Source organism: Myiozetetes cayanensis, unplaced genomic scaffold, assembly GCF_022539395.1.
Source record: "Myiozetetes cayanensis isolate MyiCay16 unplaced genomic scaffold, myiCay2020 scf21, whole genome shotgun sequence".
NCBI lineage: Eukaryota > Metazoa > Chordata > Aves > Passeriformes > Tyrannidae > Myiozetetes > Myiozetetes cayanensis.
The window spans coordinates 5,647,408-5,666,843 of record NW_026087423.1 but is presented as its reverse complement, the minus strand read 5'-3'; the positions used below and the strand labels follow the sequence as shown (position 1 = coordinate 5,666,843).

The 19,436-nt window shown below is 41.5% G+C and overlaps 2 protein-coding genes across 3 annotated transcripts in view; one reads left to right on the top strand and one right to left on the bottom strand.

The window, feature by feature from the left end:
- The window catches only part of PI4KA (phosphatidylinositol 4-kinase alpha), a 54,938-nt gene that overhangs the window by 25,272 nt on the left and 10,230 nt on the right, over positions 1 to 19,436 (bottom strand). The window contains exons 11-19 of one of the 2 annotated variants that reach the window (XM_050318584.1): positions 18,896 to 19,087; positions 18,080 to 18,180; positions 17,230 to 17,359; positions 16,364 to 16,496; positions 15,951 to 16,046; positions 15,379 to 15,562; positions 14,618 to 14,721; positions 13,824 to 13,992; positions 11,592 to 11,642 (exon numbers count right to left, since the gene is read on the bottom strand). In XM_050318584.1, the coding sequence (XP_050174541.1) occupies positions 11,592 to 11,642; positions 13,824 to 13,992; positions 14,618 to 14,721; positions 15,379 to 15,562; positions 15,951 to 16,046; positions 16,364 to 16,496; positions 17,230 to 17,359; positions 18,080 to 18,180; positions 18,896 to 19,087 (1,160 nt within the window). The remainder of the gene's footprint in view (positions 1 to 11,591; positions 11,643 to 13,823; positions 13,993 to 14,617; positions 14,722 to 15,378; positions 15,563 to 15,950; positions 16,047 to 16,363; positions 16,497 to 17,229; positions 17,360 to 18,079; positions 18,181 to 18,895; positions 19,088 to 19,436) is intronic. The other variant, XM_050318585.1, reaches the window with a different exon arrangement.
- Positions 518 to 9,340, top strand: SERPIND1 (serpin family D member 1). Its single transcript, XM_050318592.1, has 5 exons — positions 518 to 667; positions 2,542 to 3,413; positions 7,078 to 7,351; positions 8,303 to 8,447; positions 8,838 to 9,340. The coding sequence occupies exons 2-5, from the start codon at positions 2,558 to 2,560 to the stop codon at positions 9,027 to 9,029; spliced, it is 1,467 nt and encodes a 488-aa protein (XP_050174549.1). The 5' UTR covers positions 518 to 667; positions 2,542 to 2,557; the 3' UTR covers positions 9,030 to 9,340.

The following is a 19,436-nucleotide window of genomic DNA, read 5'->3' as shown; positions in this document are numbered from 1 at the left end:
CTAACCTAGCTCGAAGAAACATTCTCTAACTCCCAACAATTCCCTCGAGGGATGAAATCCAGCAGTATTTCTCTGAAATCTCACATAAAGCCAACTTTGGATGTATTTATAAATCATGAGGGAGACTGTTCATTTAAAAAAAAAAAAAAAACACATGAAAAAATTCCTCTATTACAGTCAAATTAATCTGAATTTAGGCTGGTGAAAAAGTTGCTTGTGCGATGGAAATGTTTACACCAATGTAACACTGGCTGAAGAATCCCAACCATCACAGAGCCCTCAAACATATCTGCAGTGAGATGCTCCCCCACTCCATTTCAGCACAAAACAGCAGTGAGGCTTTTACAGTCATTAACAGTCAAGTTTATGTGTGTGCTTGACTTTGAAACCTTACACACACACACCAGTTTTTGCTCAAAGACCTTCCTCAAACGTGAACAAGTACCTGCAAAGCCATAAAAGTAACTCAACAAACAGCAGAGAACTCAGCAGAGATCACCAGGCAAGGGAGGGATTTTGGCTGACGAAGTAACTTTAGCAGTGTTTGGTTTAGGGAATGTTTACTTTGGGAGACACACAAAAAAGCAGCGTCAAAGTTCAGATTTAAACCCTGCTGTTCCCCTTGCTTGGGCTTTTCAACACATCCTTCCCATCCAGTGGCTTGAAGGTAAGCTCCATTTACCTCTTCTGGTATTCTGGGTGGCTCTGACCGACGGCATTTACGCTGCAGACAGGGGGAAGGTTTTGCCTGTGTAAATGCAGCTGAGCAGTGACTGAGCTTCGGGGAGGACGAGAATGCAAAGCTGGGAATGCACACGGCAAATTCTGCTGTGCCAAGAGCAGAAAATTATCAGTGCTCACTGGCCAGAGGATCTATCTCAGCCCTCAGGGCCTGACTTCTGGGGGCGGGGAAAGAGTAATGGATTTATGAAGAATCAATAAGAAAAAGACTTGAGACGCTCAGCCAGAGTCTGAAACAACTGCAGAAGCTTCTTCCTTGGATCCTTCAGTTCTGCAAAACAATCACCTTGAATGGTTTTAGGATTTCAGGCCAATTAGTTTGGGGGGAGAGTTTCAAAAAGTCAAACTGTCAGCTCAGTTATGTCAGTCCTGCTACAACATGTTTGAAAATATTTTCCTTCAAGCACTGTTTTTATTCACTGATGTGCAGCTCAGTGACCAGGTACAGGTATGTACACCTACATACTTTACTTCTACAGCACAGCTCTTTGGACTATTTGCTCATTTAAAAAGCATTTTAATCAACACCTTAGTAAGATTTTTGGTTTAACTGTATTGTTTTGTCCTGTGTTGTTTTGTAAATAATTGTCTTTTTACGCAAAAAAGTACTACCAATAGAATTTGACTTACAATAGAATTACACTTTTTCATCTTTTTAAGATCACTGTAATTACTGCACCCAATATTGTGGTGAAAAGTGTCTTATACCCACTTCTTAGTACAGTGTTTTACAGCTGAGTAGGACTGATGGATTCTCTTCAAACAATACATACCTAAGATAAATCCTGATTTTAAGGGCAATTTAAAAATGTAACTGTCCAATATTCAGTAGATAAGCAGGCTGATTAACTTTTTGCCTTAGGAAAATGCAAGTTCTATTTAAAAGTATTCTCAAACAAAGCAGGTAGGGTTAGAAATCTAGAACAGGGATAACACTTAAGCCAAGAGATCCAAAGTTCTGAACAGGAGCTCACATAAACAAAGAGCACCTCAAGTTCTGCAGTGCTACACAAACCCAAAGTGAAACAAAACAGAACTAAGCAAAAAGCAGAATCAAGCCAGTGGGTGAGGAAAGCAGCAGATGAGCACACTGAGCTGCAGGAAGGGGGCACACATTGAATAACACAGCCCAGTGAGACCCTGAGCAGGCCAGGACACACATTCATGCCCAGCACAGTGCAGTCCCACTGATGGTATTTAGTGCAAATACCCATCTTTCTACATCCCTAAATCTCCTTTATTCCGTCAGATTTCAGCCTTGCTCTTCCAAAACACTCCCACAAAACTCCCATTTTTGTTGTAGCTACAGGGTATCTGTTTTTCACATTTTTCAGTACATCTCAGCCTTCTGGTATGCTCCTGTGGGGGACTGGGACAGCAGTTCCTCCTCCTCCTACCAAGCTCAAACCTTCAAATTTACCTTTCTATCATATTTTCAGCACACACATAACACAGTTAGTGCACATTTTAAGTGCAATAGGTTTATAAATAAAGTTTCCCATATATTTTAAGTAATGAGATTGTCACTGCTGAAATACGCCAGGAACGACAACTTGTATGGGAGGAGGTCACCAATTCTTTGGCAGGCTGGAGGCATTATGTAAGCAAAACCAATTACCAGCAAAACAGATTTATCCATCTAATTAAGATCTGTCCCAATTAAAAAAAATGCTGTTGAATAAGGTAACTACAGCCCTTCTGCTGTGACAGAATTCAGCATGGACCTAAAATTAGGGAATAGATAACTACAAGAACTAAAATTCAACCACCCTCTGCTCTCTCAACTGTGTTGTTTTCCAGGTTTTCACCCGTCAGAATGAAGTTCCTACTTCAACTGCTTGTGCTTGCTCTCCTCACAACCTCCACATTTGGTGGGATCAAGAACTTTGCTGAGCATTTTGAAAGCCTTAAAGGTGCACAGCCACTTGAAAATGGGACTTACGATATGCCAGACCTCCCCCTGGAGTTCCACAGAGAGAACACCATCACCAATGACCTGATTCCCGAGGAGGAGGAGGAAGACGACTACATAGACCTCGACAAGATCCTGAGTGAAGATGACTACAGTGATATTATTGATGCTGGTCCATACATGGTTTCTGAAGTTCAGCAGGGAAATATTCTGGAGTTATTCCAAGGCAAAACCAGAATCCAGCGCCTCAATATCCTCAACGCAAACTTCGGCTTCAACCTTTACCGCAGCGTGGCAGACAAGGCCAACGCTTCAGACAACATTATCATGGCTCCCGTGGGCATTTCCACTGCCATGGCTATGATCTCCCTGGGTCTGAAGGGTCAGACTCAGCAGGAGGTGTTATCTGTCCTCGGCTTTCAGGAGTTCATTAACGCCAGCACCAAATACGAGCTCATGACTGTCCACAATCTGTTCCGCAAACTCACCCACCGGCTCTTCAGACGCAACTTCGGTTACACGCTGAGGTCTGTCAGTGACATTTACATTCAGAAGGACTTTTCTATTCTGAATGACTTCAGAAACAATATGAAAACTTACTACTTTGCTGATGCCCAACCAGCTGATTTCTCAGACCCCAACTTCATCACCAAAACCAACGAGCGCATCCTGAAGCTGACCAAAGGATTAATAAAGGAAGCTCTCGTGAGCGTAAGCCCTGCAACACTGATGATGATCCTCAACTGTATTTACTTTAAAGGTAAGAATCTGTTTTTTCAATCTTAGTGATGGATTTTCTCAGTATTCTCTGCATATGTCATCAGAAATCCCAGACTGAAGTCTAGCCTACACCATCAAAACCCTACTGACTCCCTCATTAAGAAGAATCTCTATTATTAGCCCATTTCTGCATGTTTCTGCAGCACACTGCTCTTCTAGTCATGCTCTGGAGTTAGTGGGTACTGCACACACAGAGCAAATGCTTATTCCATACAAAACCTTCGACACTCACAGCAAGACTAAAAAAACAACACATGGATTCAAACCAGCCCCAGGAAGGATCAGCTCTGTAGGAGTCTCAGATGGGAAGGGATCAATGCATGTGCAAGGTACTTGTGCCATTCAGTCCTGGCTTCATTGAAATGGTACAGGTTGATTTCAGTCAAAGCACTTCACATTTCTGAGGTTTTCAGGATTAATGGGGATGGCTATAAAGAATTTCAGCTCAAAGTATGTATTTTATTTTTTTAATATATGATCAGAGAATTATCCTTGTGAAGAAGGGACTGAAGAGAATAATTAAAACAGTATTCTTCTACAACTAAAACCAAACACATTCACTACTGGGAATATTTCAGTTAATTCAGCAAGAAGTGTCTGCTATGGGTCCTACATGTATCACTATAGGTTGAGCAGTTAAAGAGGCTGGAGTAAAGACTGTACAATGTATTCTTATTATAAATTCCTATTTTCAATTTCTTTACATTTAAAGTAAGAGCCTGTGGTGAGATTTGCAATGTTAGTTATCTGTCTCAGGTTGAAAGTTTGTTAATTTTTCAACAAACCTTTAACATTACATTAAATGAGGAAGAGTTGGGAGGTGCCAATGAAAGAGGAACTGAGGATAAAAAAGAAACCTGTTACTGACTGTTTAGGATGAAAAGCAGCTGGCTTAAAACACAGGCAAAGAAAGACAGAGTAGCCTGAAAGCATAACAACATTTGCAAACACCTCATTTCCATAACTCATAAAGGAGTGTATTTTCCCCCACTATGTTCCTGATTCCAGGAAGCAAATGCTCAGGGGCTGTCTTACACCTGCCATCTCAGCAGGTTCAAGGAGCAGCAAGTTTATGAAATGTACCTTTTCCCCCTCACTTGCAAGGCACTACTTCCTTCAATAATGCCACTTATCTCCTTAGGAGATCTGAAGCCATCATTAGCATAAGATCCAAATAATCTCCTGTTCTCAGGTGCCATCCAAAAGGCACTTAACTTGTATCCTTAACTACATCTCTGATGATCATACCAGACTAAAGACATGGCTTTACTGTCCATTAGACCATCCTAAGAAAAGGATTATGCAAAGGGAACCAGACACATTTTTTCCCCCATAATTTGGTCAGATTTGAAATACCTTTTTGTCTCACGCTGAAATTATTAAACACTTGTGCTACCCCAAAGTAACAAAAACACCACCCAAAAATAAATAGCTGTAGTACTGGAACTCTTGAGTCATCAAGATCAAAAAGATTTTGGGCTTTTTCTTCTGCCCATGGGCTCAGGTTAATTCAAATTGCTTCGGTGCCAGCTGCTGAAGGCTGTAATTTCCACCCCTGTCTCCCAGTCTCCTGGGATTTCTGTTCTGAGGGGAACTGAAGCAAGTTCCACTCCAGGGTTTCCCAGTTTCCCCACTATTCCTGCTAGACATGCCAGTTTTGCCCACATCTTTCCACTCACAGCATTCACACTGTTTGTACCATTGCAGACAAGCTCTGTTAAGCCCTCAGAGCTGAGAAACCTGTGAGTGTTCTCAGACACACAGAGATGCTCAGTACAAGTGATGCTGAGTAAAGGGATACACCTTGCCAAACATAGCGAGGTCTCAAGCTCTTTTTATATTAAATACGATCAAGAACCTACTGGAAACAATTCACACTGGTAAGAAGCACATTTTGTCTTGTCTAGGTGTCCAATCTCCCTCCAGTCGAGATCCACCCCCATTGCTCAGAGCTCTGAACGACCATTTATGAGTTTCCTCTCAAGTAGGAGCTGATTATTTCAGCCTCAGCAGTTTTGGTGACTGACAAATTTCGGCAGGTCCGAAATTTTCTGATTTTTTCTGAGATTGTAGTCATGAATGCAAGAGAGGAAACAATCAGGGAGAAAACATTTGCCACCACAGGTGGATCCAAAAGACATCTTGGTGGAAGGCTCAAAACAGGAAGTCAGGACATGCCAGGTGGTCTCAGGTGACCAAATCCCTCCTGCTGGGGATCGGGGTTTGACACTTCTGCAAAACTGAATCCAGGAAGAACATTCCCCAGCCCCTCTCTTTTCCTAGGAGGAACTGATTATGTCTCCCAGCCCTGAGGTGCTGACAGTGCTGCAGGAGCTCCCCTGGGCCACAGCAGCTCCATGGTATTCCAGCAGAGCCCTGGGCCTGGCAGTTCTGCTCCCTGAAGAACAACCGGATCTTGGGTTTTCCTGAGAAGTGGGAAAATTTGTTTGGGAATGGCTTAATACATTTTATACCACATTCCCTTCAGAATATCAACCACAGTCTCCTCACTTCTCAAACTGGGCCCCATCAGCCTGACATATCAAAAAACCATTAGAATGAAATTGAACTTAAGGCTTTTTTTTTTTTTTTTAAATTTTACTTCACAGTCAATTTGGTAAAGTCAGATTAAGGGGTTCAGAATGACTTGCACTGATTAAGGTTAAATTTGTAGGCTCTCCACACAGATCCAGCCACATTCTCCACATACTTGCTTGTCTACAGTGACCTAAAATCCAGAGTTTTAACAGGAAATACCAGTAAATCTATTTCCACTACCATCTTCTAGCTTTGTCTGCCTATTAAGAAAGAAATAACGTTTATTCCAGAGCCACGGTTCTAAAAAGAGGACAGGAGAACACTGCTTTAAAAAAACCACCTTATTTCAAAGTCAGTAAATATTTGGAGTATCCAAAGCACCTTTACATAAAAAGACTCAAACCACGATGGCAAAGCTTTCTGGGCTGCAAAAGGTGTTGAATTGCATTATCTGGGCATCCACCTGTCAGACTGCAGCACATCTACAGGAGTGTGTTATCACATCAAACTGGGTCACAGAACTGAGCACTCAACACCCCAGCTCTGCAGGTTCTGTTAAGAGAGAAAACAAAACAAACTGGCTTGACTGGACTAAGTGAAGGTAATGCCTTCAGCACAGTATCTTTTCAAACATTATGCACAACTAAAGCAACCACTGCTTAGCTTGATCCACTGGTAACGTGCTCCAAACAGGTGCCTTCAGTACTGGATCCAAGCACCAGATCTCAGAACACACACCTGGGTCAGCTGTTCTGCAGGGGCAGACCCTGGCAAGATCCAACAATTTTGCACCTGTTTAAGTGTTTTAATTTCTGGATTCCTCGTAGAGAGAAATAATCCACACCCACCTCCTTCAGTTCTCCAGTTGGTGTTTACCTGCTTTTATAATTCAGAGCACTCAATCAGACCAATGTTAACTTTGGAAGCCAGGAGTTCTGAAGTCCCTTTAAAACTCATCTTCTAATTCAGGCTTAACTGAAACCAACAATCTCCTACCTTAATTTCCAACTCCCGGGACTTAAAGCTGAATGTGAACTGTTACTCTGGGAATATTTTATCACACAAGGACCTTGGGGTTTTATTTGTGTTCCGCATTGTCCTGACAGGAACTTGGGAGAATAAATTCCCCGTGGAAATGACTATGAAGAGGAGCTTCCGCCTGAACGAGAAGCAGACAATAAAGGTGCCCATGATGCAGACCAAGGGCAACTTCCTGGCTGCTGCAGACCCCGAGCTGGACTGTGGGGTGATCCAGCTGCCCTTCGTGGGGAACATCAGCATGCTCATCGTGCTGCCTCACAAACTGTCCGGCATGAAAGCCCTGGAGAAGCAGATTACACCCCAGGTGGTAGAGAAATGGCAGAAGAGCATGACAAACAGGTACCTGCTGAAAAGCACATCTTTTGTTAAAAGTCTTAATGTGTTTCCTTGATGAGACTGACAAAGGGTAAGTAAAGCACTTAGAAGGTAATATAATATATATTTTCATTAAAAATATTAAACAATCCCTCCCCCAAATGGATTTACTGAATTAAAAATCAGGATCAGTGAGCTCTCAAAATTTAAATGCCGTCACAAAATCAAGGATTATCGAGGTGGAAAATCCTAATGGCAGTTTCAAAATTCTTTCTATTGAGTATTTAATGATGAGGGTTTAAAGAAAAACTTTTTACTGACGAAGTTTACAATTAGGAGGAAAAATAGGAGTATGAAGATAACAGGTTACTGGTGCAGAATAATCTGGCTCCCAGAGAAAGCAGCCCACGTGCAGTTCAGCACTGACATTCCAACAGAGCTGGGTGTAAAGGCACACATTCCATCACCAAAAACAGATATCAAACTATGACAGGAAAAATCATACAGCCTCCCTTGTGCAAGATGACAGATTAGGTGTATCTGCCTTCAGACTTGATAAAAAGAGATGATTTGACATCTTATTCAGGAATTCAACCTGTTTACATTGTACACAATAAGTGACAAATCTCCAGTTTAGTACTGCAGAAAATCTGACAGCTCCACATTCATTACGAGCACATCCACCCATGCACTGAACAAGCCACATCTCTGACACCCATTAATAATGCAAATCATCATAAGTGAAATATCAGATTGATAAACTGACAGTTTTGGGAGGGGAATTAATTGTTTTAAGCAGTTTAAGTCACGATGCTCAAGTTTTGAAAGCAAAAGTAGAGTAAACACTCCTGTATATTTGTGTCCTGCTTACTGAAGACAGCAAAAACCCAAAGGATGGCAGATGTGTAAAGCAAAAAGAGTCGTGCAAATATGTATCTGTCAATGATTTTTCCTTTCTGCATTTATTGTTACTAGAACAAGAGAAGTGGTTCTGCCTAAATTTAAGCTGGAGAGGAGTTATGGCCTGATTGGTTACCTGCGATCCATGGGAATAGAAGAACTGTTCAATGGGAAAGGCGACTACTCTGGTATATCAGATGAGAAGATCATCATTGACAGGGTATTTACTGCTCTTCTCATTTCCTTTCTGACTAAACTGTATCACCTGGTAACATGGCAACATCATAACAATCATTGCACAATAAGCTAAACCAGTATTTTTTACCACCTTTCCCGGAGGACACAGGAGGGACGTGGGTATCTGAATGTCCTTGTCTATTCATGCAATGAGGAGCACGTTTGATCAGATCTCAAAGGCAGTAGATTGTTGTGGTCAGCCAGGAATGGGCTTATCCACAAGACAACCCCCCAAGGATTGCTGCTGTGTAGGTGGTACCAGTAGGAGTGGGAGCCACGTGTGGGACATGGATGGGGGGCTGTGAGAACATCATTTGAGTGTACTCAGGAGAGCCTCAGCTTCTGTTTGTTTGTTTGTTTGTTGTTGGAACAGTTCAGTCACCAAGGCACAATCACAGTGAACGAGGAGGGCACAGAGGCTGCAGCTGTGACCACCGTGGGGTTCATGCCTCTCTCCACCCAGACCCGTTTCGTTGTCGACCGCCCCTTCTTGTTCCTCATCTACGAGCACCGGACCAGTTGCCTTCTGTTCATGGGCAGAGTTGCCAACCCAGCCCAGTCTTAAAGCAGAGAAGGCCTCCAACACCCTCTTATCCACGGGCTGGATGGTCCCACCTCAATATACCAGTATCATAAAGGAAAATTTATTGTCGCATTAGCTCATACAAAACCACTGGTATCAAAAGAAAATATATTATCTGCAGGTAGTTTCACGTGAAGGGACTCAGAGCAGTAGGTAATTTGACTGCAATTTCAAGTGGTTAGTGCTGTGTACTGATACAAGTGTATTAATAGGAAAAAAAAATATCACAAAGTAACTTACACTTTGTGTTCTACATCAGTGTATAAAATGTAATCAATAAAATATTTAGACTATCTGGATTCTTGAAATTTAGCTCTAAATCTGTGCCAGGATGTCTGTTTATAATAAGCAGGATTAAGGAAATCCTGAATACATGACCAGTCCTAGGATCATAAGTCTCTCCTGGGCATTTTACACAATCTAACTTACAAAAGACCAGATGTGTCTACTCTTTCTTTCCCTTGCATCATTTAACATCCAGTGAATACACCCAATGTATATCAACATCCAGGCTGACACACAATGAACCTGAAGGACCAGGGTACCAAATAAGAGGAGACAGAAATGCCCTGGAGGAGTGAAACACTAATGGATCCACTACTTTCCCCCAACCTGCATGGTTTCAATGCATTCTCTCATCTTCACTGGCACGAGTGGTATTGGAATTAGGCCAGCCAGGTAAGTGATACAAACATCCTCAGAACACCCTGTATAGGAGAAGCAGTTCAGCAAAATGCTCTTCTCACTGGCTCAGCATCACCTACCCTCTCTGCAAAAAAGAACCATTTACAGCACTCACATTTGCTAAGGATTCAGATGCACTCTCCATTGTGGATTCAATGAGCAAAACTTTTCCAGTCACTGCAAACTTTGGGAATCATTGCATCTACTACAATCCCTTGCTCCATACAGGAAGTTTTTTAGGATGTCAGCCAGTAAAACACTGGTGTTGGATAATGAAGAGCTGATACTGAATAGGAAGTTCAAATCTTTCCCTTCCTTCCTTCCTTCCTTCCTGTGTTTTAAGTCCACCATGTGGGGGATAATTTTCAGTATTGAAGGTGCACAACACAAATCATTAACATTCATAGGCACATTTTACTGTTTTATCTGTATTCAAAAAGGAAAGTATATTAAAAAATAGAAAAGCATATTTAAAAGATTAAATATTCATGCCTTAGGCTGAATTTGTTTATCAATGATTGAATGAGCTGAAGCATCTGAAATACAAGTATTTCGGGGACCTAAGTAACAGGAATTATTCAAGGCAAAGAGGTCAAGCAGAAAAGCAAATCAGCTACTGCTCAAAACTCATGATCTTCATACATTGTGCAAGAAAGTCAAATATTTGCTTCAACAACCATAATGTAACCATTAACTCTTGCTTCAGGTTCTGGCACTACCTGACTCCATTTAAAGGTCACATTGGTTAAGAAAAATGCAGTTATCACCAGCTATTCAGAACAAATATATCATCAATAAAAATCTGAAACAGAAAAGTACCTCCATAACTGTTACATGAAGTCTCTAACAAGCATTAATGTTTTCTCAAGATGTGAGGAATGGTCCTGTTTTCATTCAAATCTGCATCACTGACAGCTGGTAAATGCCACCCACCAGAACATGTCTGAACACAGGGCCAGCTCAGAACTGAGCAGCTATTGCACCAACAGTGACCCAAGGCATTTATAACCACATTTCTGTAAATCAAATTCCTGATCACAAAGGAACTTGTGATCACTGCTGACCTTGGGAGGAGCTTCTGCTGGAAACCGGTGAGAAGAGACAGGGGAAGGAAAGGAACAGTCCTTTGATCTTTAACCACGTGCCAATTTTAGGCCCTTCTCTCTGACAAGATTCAGTCAAGAGGTTTGAAGGCAGGGTATGAAATGAATTATTTTTAATCTGCTTGTTAATGGATGTGCAGCGTGAGCAAGTTCCAAGCAGGCATTCCTACTGCAAATATGGAACACATCTTCCCCTTTAGTCCCCCCACCTGTGCAGGGAAAGTTCCACAGAATAATTCAGTTTCAGGAGGGGAAAAGGCAGCACGATGCCTTTTGTCCTCCATCAGGTTTAGGTTTGTCTGTGGATCTTTCAGACGTGATTTTTTGGTAAAAGCTACAGCAGTGAGGCAAACAGTCCTACTGACCTGGAAACACACATTGGGTGTATCAAATTTTCTGTTGGAGATCTAGCATGGTTGGACAGCAATTTTCTTCCCTCAGTAAGTTGTTACACTTTGTTTAAAAGAGCTTTTCCTCCAGAAAAACTGCTGCCAAACTAAGATTTACTTTACTTTTAACTCTGTTTCTATCAACTTTCGTTTTTCACTTCTCCTCAGAGCACAGATATGTGCTGCTCATTAAACTGCAGGCCAAACACTCTTCAAAGTAACATTCCCTGTGGAATTATTTAGCTCATGAATCTCTTGAAGCTATGATAGCTTGAAACAACCTAACCCAGAATCACAAAAGCTTAATTATTTTTAAGAGATAAATGTGAGGAAAATCATCCTGTTTGCAACAACCATTGGCTACTCACCACAGCAATGACAGGAATAAGCACACCCAGATTGCCTGCACTGCTGGAGGCCTGGAAAAGAAAAAGGAAATTATCCAAACATCTACAAAAGCATTTCTGAAATACTTGCTATCAGATGTATTCCCAGCATCAAACACTGCCAGTTCCAGCTCTGCACCCTGCAAAGGGCTGGGCACGAGGGGGCCAAGAGAGACCCCACAAAATCCTCAGGACTGAGCACACCCTGCATGTTTTAACAAAGCTTTGCAGGTGGTTCCTCATGGGCTCTTGAAGGGTTGTCAGTGTTTGGAAGTTCAGATATTGTGGTTTGAACTAAAGACAGAAGTTTTTACTGATGCCATGTCTGCCCTCACACCCAGTAACTGCTAGAACGTTCACATTAAAGGAGTGGCCACAAACAAGTGTCAAATGTTTACTAAAAGTCTCATTTTACTATCAAAACGTAGCCAAAAATAAAAAGTCTGTAAAAAGACACCATTTTCAAGAATTTATTTAGGCAGAAGGAGCAGCTTCTTCCATTGAAATATAAGAAGCATGAGGGAAATATGTATTTCCTTTGACTTTTAAGGACTTTTTAAATTGCACACTACACAGGTGTGTTTGCTCCTGGCCGGTGTTTAAGGACTGAAAACACTCACACAGTGCACACAGCACATCATCTCCCACCTTCTCTGACCAGGCAAACAGACATCACATCTCTCTAAACTCTTTCCTGACCTCCCACAGCCCTCAACACTGGATTTAGGAAGGAGGGAACCCTCCAGCTTCCTCCCTATGAGGAGAGATGAGGTGCAGAGACTGCTGGCCCCAGGGGGAGGGGGAAGGAGATGGGGCACAGGGCACAGCTTTGCATGAAGTGGAACAAACCAAAAGGAAACAATAAATGAAAAAAAAATTAAAAAAGAAGAAAAGAGGAGAGGGAGAAGCAAAGCCAAATTTTCTTCAGATGAAACAATAATGACACAACCCAACTAAAACACACTTTAATTATCTTTCCTGGAGAGTCAAGAAAAAGCAAAGCAAGAGATGGGTCCGAAAATATTTTTGAAGGAAATGAAATAACAGCACTCAAGACACTCTAAGGGGTAATAACAGCCAGGAAAAGTCACTTATTAGCACTTTTGTTACAAAAAATGGAATGTCAGCCTCTTTATGATAATATATGGCACTGAGGATGAAGAAGATGCAATGACTTCCATCCCTGGGCATACTCAGGGGACATTAGTGACAACTATCAGCAAAAGAAAAAAAATGCTATTTTTCTTCCCCTCACAGAAGCCACTTCTGCAGGTTTGAAGACAGAACAAATAAGTCACTGGAGCATTTTAACAGTTATGGAGCAAACTGAAGTCTGCTGAGAAGCAGAGACACAGGCAAAGTGCCAAAGGCAAAACTGCTTTGGCTGGGGAGCAGCATGGGCAGTGCTTGCCCACTTCATCTCTTCCTGAAAATGAAGCATCCCAGGCTCCAGAATGCCTTTGGTAAGTTTAACTCTGCTCTGAGTGGAGTGTTCTCCAGTGAGAGTTGCTGAGCTGACATGAGCAAACACTGCCTCCTAGCTCACTCCATCTCACATCCATCCCACACTGCTCCCTTTGCAGGCAGCTCTCAGCTGGTGCAGCACTTTGCCTCCAACACTGAAAACAGTGGAAAAACATCCCAGAAAGGAGGAGAGTGGAAACTAATCTATAAGTGTCATTTTAGAGCAATGTTTGCAGTATGTTTTTCACAATTTCAGCTCATCTGTGGTTAAAAGAATCCATGAAACCCGCAGAGAGGAATTTTCTACCACAGACTTCATGAAAAGCTGATTCTAGACATGTCCCAGCTCCCTTTTAAGAGAAGGGTTGGCATCCCTGATTAAATGCAGTCTGTCTTCAAGGCAAACAGACTCATTTCAGAGGGATTTACCATCCATAAAACATTTAATACTATTTAAATGCAGCATGCACAGGAGATGGGGAAAAAAAAAAAGGTTGAAAAGAAAAAACCCACAAAGTTCCCCTCACTGCTAGGAAAGCATGGCTATTTCAAAAGGAAGTGTGACCTCTCTGCCCTAAAAAGGAAGGAACAGCTCTCAAATTGCACCTCTGAGACAGCCTCAACTCTCCACATGCACACATTTGAATTATTAAAATAGTCTCTTTTTTTCTATATAAAATCACTATCAAACACTGAATTTTTGTAAGTCCTGCACAGCTGCACACAACCGAAAACCAGTGCATTTCTGACCTTCAGTGCTGGTCCTTTTTCACTTGCCCTCTCACTGGCTCTCTTTCCTTCCAGCCCCAGCTGAACAAACAGCTCCAGCAAGTTCATCAGCAGCTCATCCACAAGGTGCTCTCCCTGGATGTTGGCGGCGATGTTGGCCAGGGCGTTGATGACGGCCAAGGAGCAGTGCCTGAGGACAAAGGACAGCCAGGAACAAGCAATCCCTCAGTTTAATATCCTCAGTGCTTTATTCATAACACTGACAGAAACTCTTGGAATAAGGCTGCTGACGTGTTTTCACTCAGGTTTTTTTCAGGGGTTGTTTTATGTTTTTATGGACAGCACAGCACTTCACTGATAATTGGAATTGAATTGGTATTTAAGTGAAAAACTTTGTAAGCTGTGCCTCTGGAGGACATTTCATTCATGATGCCACCAGGGCCAAAAGGAAAGTACTTTCCTGTAGCAGACAAAAAGCAGCCAAGGGCTGTGTCTCTGGTTTGGGAAAGCTCTTGAGCTGAAGAATCAGAACATGTATCAGTTATCATCAATGTAATTTATCAGTTACAAACACTGACCCCTTACAGAGGAAGAAGTAATGAACACTACCTGTAGTGAAAAGCATTTTCAGGAATCTCTACCTTCTGAAGTGCCACTATTTCTAAGCCAGTATGTTTCTTTTTAACATCAAAGAAGAAAGAACAATACTATTTACAACCCTGTCATAAAACTTGAAGGAAGTTGAGATGCCTGATGGAGCACAAAGGATATCTGATAAGGTATTTATCCATTTAAGGGCCACAGGTGAGTGTTACCTGTATCCATGATCCTTGTAGTCTTTTGTGGCAGAGTAAACAACTGAGCTTGCTTTAACACTGATTTGCTGAAACAGATTCCACACCTCCTGGTAAATGTATTGCTGTAAAAAACCAAAACCAAATCACTAAGTAAGGCTTATTGAGCACAATCTCTCTAAAGAACAACCCTGTAAAATACATTAAGTGTTACCAGGTTCTTCAGACAGGTGTGTGGCCACAGTCTGAGCAATGGGTTCAGCTCCCATACAGCAAACACTGCAAGTGCTTTTGTAAATGTTTTTAATTAATAAATTTTGTAAAATTTGAGCGAGTTCTTTTCAGGCTTCTGAGCTCTGGCAATTAATTGCTTGTTCAGAGGCACAAATAACATTTGGAAAATGTCAGTTAATCTTTGTATGACTGAAGAAGACAGTCTTCTGTACTTTCAGATGTATGGACTTACAAGACTTTGAAAATTATTAGTTATATGAAAAAAGATACTGTGCACTTTTGAAAACACTGAATTTGGTTTTTATGGTCTGCTTTTTCAAAAGAACTTGTATTATTTTCTATGGGGACTCATCTTCTTTACAGGAACAGCATTTTACACATTATAGCTCTTATTTTCTGATGTCATAAAGACTGTACAAGTGCCTATCTGCGGTGAAGAAAAGAAAAACCTTAAACAATTTTGCAAATGCAGTTTCTAAAATATATTTCCTTTTAACTAATGGAAAGGGATCATGAACTGGCACTGTCTTGGCCAGTTCTTTCCTTACGTTTCCAGTGATGACCAAGCAGCCAAGCTGATCAATGATGAGAACATCGAGATGAGAAGGTGGCTGGCAAAACTTCTGCTGCAAGATCTGCAGGATGGGTTCCATCATTTTTGGGGTGTCCCTCAGTGCCACTGCAATGTGCCCCAGAGCACGAATGGTGTGGTCAGGAATCAAATGAGCTTCCCTTTTACAGAAAGACAGACAAACAAAAACCCCACCATGATACATTAACTGTTGAACAGTTAAAATACCTCTGAGCACGGTTACATTTCATGTAAGAAACAGCTCATATACTAAATGTAGAGAGAGTATCATTCAACTGAGGACTCAAAATTGGCTACTGTTCACCAAAGATTTGCTGATTCCATCAGGTGAAAATGGATCCACACCTCTCAGTATGAAAACAGGGGCTCAGCTCTGCCAAGACTTGGCATGGGACGATCTTGACCCTCATAAAAGCTCATTGATCTGAGACACTTAACTCTAAAATAATGCTGCCAGTACTTGCAGCTCCAGAATAAGCTCCAGGTTCACTGAATGAAGGAAAACTGGGTTTGATGATGACAACTTACTTATCACTCTCCTGAGAGATGTACAGACGGTTGGACAAACTGGCCAGAAAGGCCTCCACAATCACAGAATCGATGGTCAAGCCAGCTTTCAAACACCTGAGCAATAATGGACAGAAAAAAGGAATGCAGCAGTTAAATACAGCAGTTTTCACTGACTGCAAGTGCATGCCAGGTGTAAGGGCAGAAAGCTTATACTGAAGTGTAAGAACTGATTGCCTGAACAGTAAGACCGAATTATTATTTTACAATTAGGACACAGAAAGAATCAAGAGACGTCTGAAAAAAAAATGAAGTCACACTCAAATCACAAAGGCTTGACAGCAGCACAGAGCACTGCCTCCCAAGCAGGCACAACACTTTTCTGCCAGGGAAACAGCACATGTGCCCCAGCAGGGTGCCAGGCCCTCTCTCACCTGCAGATGTTGTCGATGGCAATGTCACGCAGCTGCTCGTACATGGACGGTTGACTTTTCTTGCCAGGCATCACATTCAGGGTGGACTCTGAGTGCTCGTTGGTGACACTGATCTTGATGTCATTACCACCTACTGGGAACAGGGAGTGTGGAAATCAACACAATTTGATGAGATGTGCAAGACATTACTGTATTTAACTATTCCTAAATAATTATTCCTAAATTTAGTCAGTCACTACCTTAGCTGCTCTGCTTCAGCACTACGATACTGCTCCTGCATCAGCGATTCAAACTGAACATTTTTGTTTTGGAAATCATACCTTGATATTCAAATTGAAAAACTACAACAAAAACTTGCCAAGTGCCAAGATGATCATGTGGTTGGAGCACAGAACGTGCATGGGGAGTCTGAGGAACGTGACCCTGTTCAGCTTTGGACTGACCCAATGGCTCCCTCCCAGATTACAAAGTAGGTTACTGAGCAGACAGAAACAGGCTTTGTGGGAGGATAGAACAACAGCCACAACTTGAAACAAGGGAGGCTCCAACTGGATTTGTGATTTTTTTCCCCATGAGGATAACGATGCATTGGCTCCAGCTGCACCATCTCACTCAGGACACAAGTGTCTGGTTTCAGCACAAGAGACACAGTAATATTGCTGCTGGGATAAATGGACTTCTACCTATACTGTTTGCCCCTAAATACCCTTCCACCAGATTGCTATTTGCATTCCTCCTCTCCACCTCCAAAAAAACCCCCACAAATACATCCCCATTTCCATCTACAGCTGCATCACCACAACATATCCAAAAGCATCAAAAAGTTGGAAAACAATCCCTTTGGAGCACAGCCTTTTTTCCTTTACCTGTGTGATACTGGCTGTGGTATTTGTAGAGTTTCACAAGCACTGGGGAAGGTATCACAAGAAAGTCTCTCAAGGATGGGTTGACAGAATGAACCACAACAGGGAACCTCTCACACAAACGACCTAGACCCTAGAAAGGAAAAATAAAAACCAACAAAACAGCTTTAGAATAAAACAACAGTTTTTCTTTTATTTCAACTGTAAGCTTGCAGCTTCAGCTCAATACAAAAACCCAAACACAACAAACTCCATCTAGTTCTGAGGGATTCAATTTTTAATGAAAGATTTAGACATTTGAAGCCTCTAACTCTTTCAGGTTATTCTGGAGTGTGTCAGATGCCAGTCAAGCTTTGCTGCTCCCTTCCTCTGTGTTTTACAGGAATTATGTGAAATGAACTCCAATCTCAAAAAAACCCAAAAGTTACTGGACAAGTTCCAGTACTTCAGAGAATCCTGACAACTTACTATGTGGTGGAAAACACCACATTTGTAACACTATGAATAAGTGTCCAATAGGAAGACGTAAAAATTAGAACAACCACGTCTTAGTCTAAAACCTCAGTGACCTGCCAGTCCCAGGATTTTAAGTGTTTATATAATGGGCTAAGGAACGAAATATTTCAGAAATTAAATACTGGTTAAAAAACCCTCATGAAAATTATTCTTCGAGAAGTAGTTGAGCTGAGAAAATTCTACAAGCAGTTTCTAATTTCCATACAAGACCTCTAAAAACCAAATGCAGAACATAAATGGAAATACAAATAGCAGATGAAAAGTGTTGTAGCAACCTATAAAACTCCCCAAACTCTCACTCACTGCTACAGTAATGTCAGACACTGTGAAGACAGACCTGCAAACAGCAAATGAGCAGTGGCAAGTGTGCAATGATGACTTTGCTTGAGGTCTTTGACTGCAGTTTCTCTGATAACTTGATGCACAGGTTTTCAGCACCTCAAAGGAAAAATCCAACAGGAAAATTTATCTCACCAGATTTGTTATTAGCCACACACCACCCAATGCTTACTGGAATGTTTCTAAAATACTTCAAAAAATTTATAAACTTCACTCTCCTTATACTACAACTCCTCAAACAGATTTAGTGCTGCTTCTGCAAAAACAGCTTTGGAAACAGTATATGTACCAAAAGCTCTGTCAGACACTGTGACTGGAAGAATGACAGTACTTAAAGATGATTCTGAGTTTACACTGGACAGAAATCAAGTATCACTAAGTCTGAAAGAAAAAAATCCTTTACATTCAGGGGATGGATAAGAAATAAAATAGAGGAAAAATGAGAACGATGCTAGCAGGACTGGGAAGCTCTAAAAAAAACCATTTCCTTTAAAAGAATCACTGAGATATACTTAAGACATTAAAAGCAACAAATAAAACAGAAACTAGAAAACAAGCAGCTGCATGTAATTCAGCAATTGTACCATCTCCTCTAGATAAGCCAATAGGAAGTTTCTGTTTCCATTTCCATGAGATGTTGAACTACCAACAACAAATCTCTCAACCTTTTGGTGTAACTTTTACTCCTGTGTTCTAACAACAAAGAGCATTCCCTTCATTTCATGTTTTTCTGAGCACCAGCTCCTCTATAAGTATTTCTACAACTCAGAACACAACAGACAGACATTGCCAGAGAGTGAGGAGCGTTTTTTACTTTGCTCATCCTTCACAGCCCACACCATGAGGTCCACGCAGGCGGCGTTGGCCTGGCAGCGCAGCTTCAGAGGGCTCAGCTCGTTGTGCAGCCGATCCACGTCGTGCAGGATCTTCTGCAGCTCTGCCTGGCTGCTGTTGAACTGCTCCAGCACAAAGTCATGCACCTCCTTCACAAACGAGTTGGGAAGGTCTGAAGAGAGAAAAGGAAGCAATGTCATACTGGAAGGATGGAAGGGAGAGTGTCAGAATCACAGTGTATGTAAAATCCACTGCTGCATCATAAATTTAATGATTTCATCAAGTTTATGTCCTGTCTAAAAGATAAATTTCATAGCAAAGTCCACCAGTGAGCAGACAACTCAAATGCCATCTACTAAGCTTTTCAGTGGTGCTCAAAATATTCTTTTCTATTTCCATAGCACCTTTTTTATATGGAAAAATATCACACATTCAATACCATATGCAGAGTTCCCAGGAAATGAAAACCTCCAATGTTCCAGCACTCAATACAAAGCAGATAATGCTTGGCACCTTAAACA

What these genes read in the sequence shown, in the direction of transcription:
- SERPIND1 (XM_050318592.1), top strand. Translation starts at nt 2,558, where the DNA reads ATGAAGTTCCTACTTCAACTGCTTGTGCTTGCTCTCCTCACAACCTCC. An exon ending in CAGAAGAGCATGACAAACAG is followed by an intron (nt 7,352 to 8,302) that starts GTACCTGCTGAA and finishes TATTGTTACTAG; the next exon opens with AACAAGAGAAGTGGTTCTGC. An exon ending in AGAAGATCATCATTGACAGG is followed by an intron (nt 8,448 to 8,837) that starts GTATTTACTGCT and finishes TTGTTGGAACAG; the next exon opens with TTCAGTCACCAAGGCACAAT.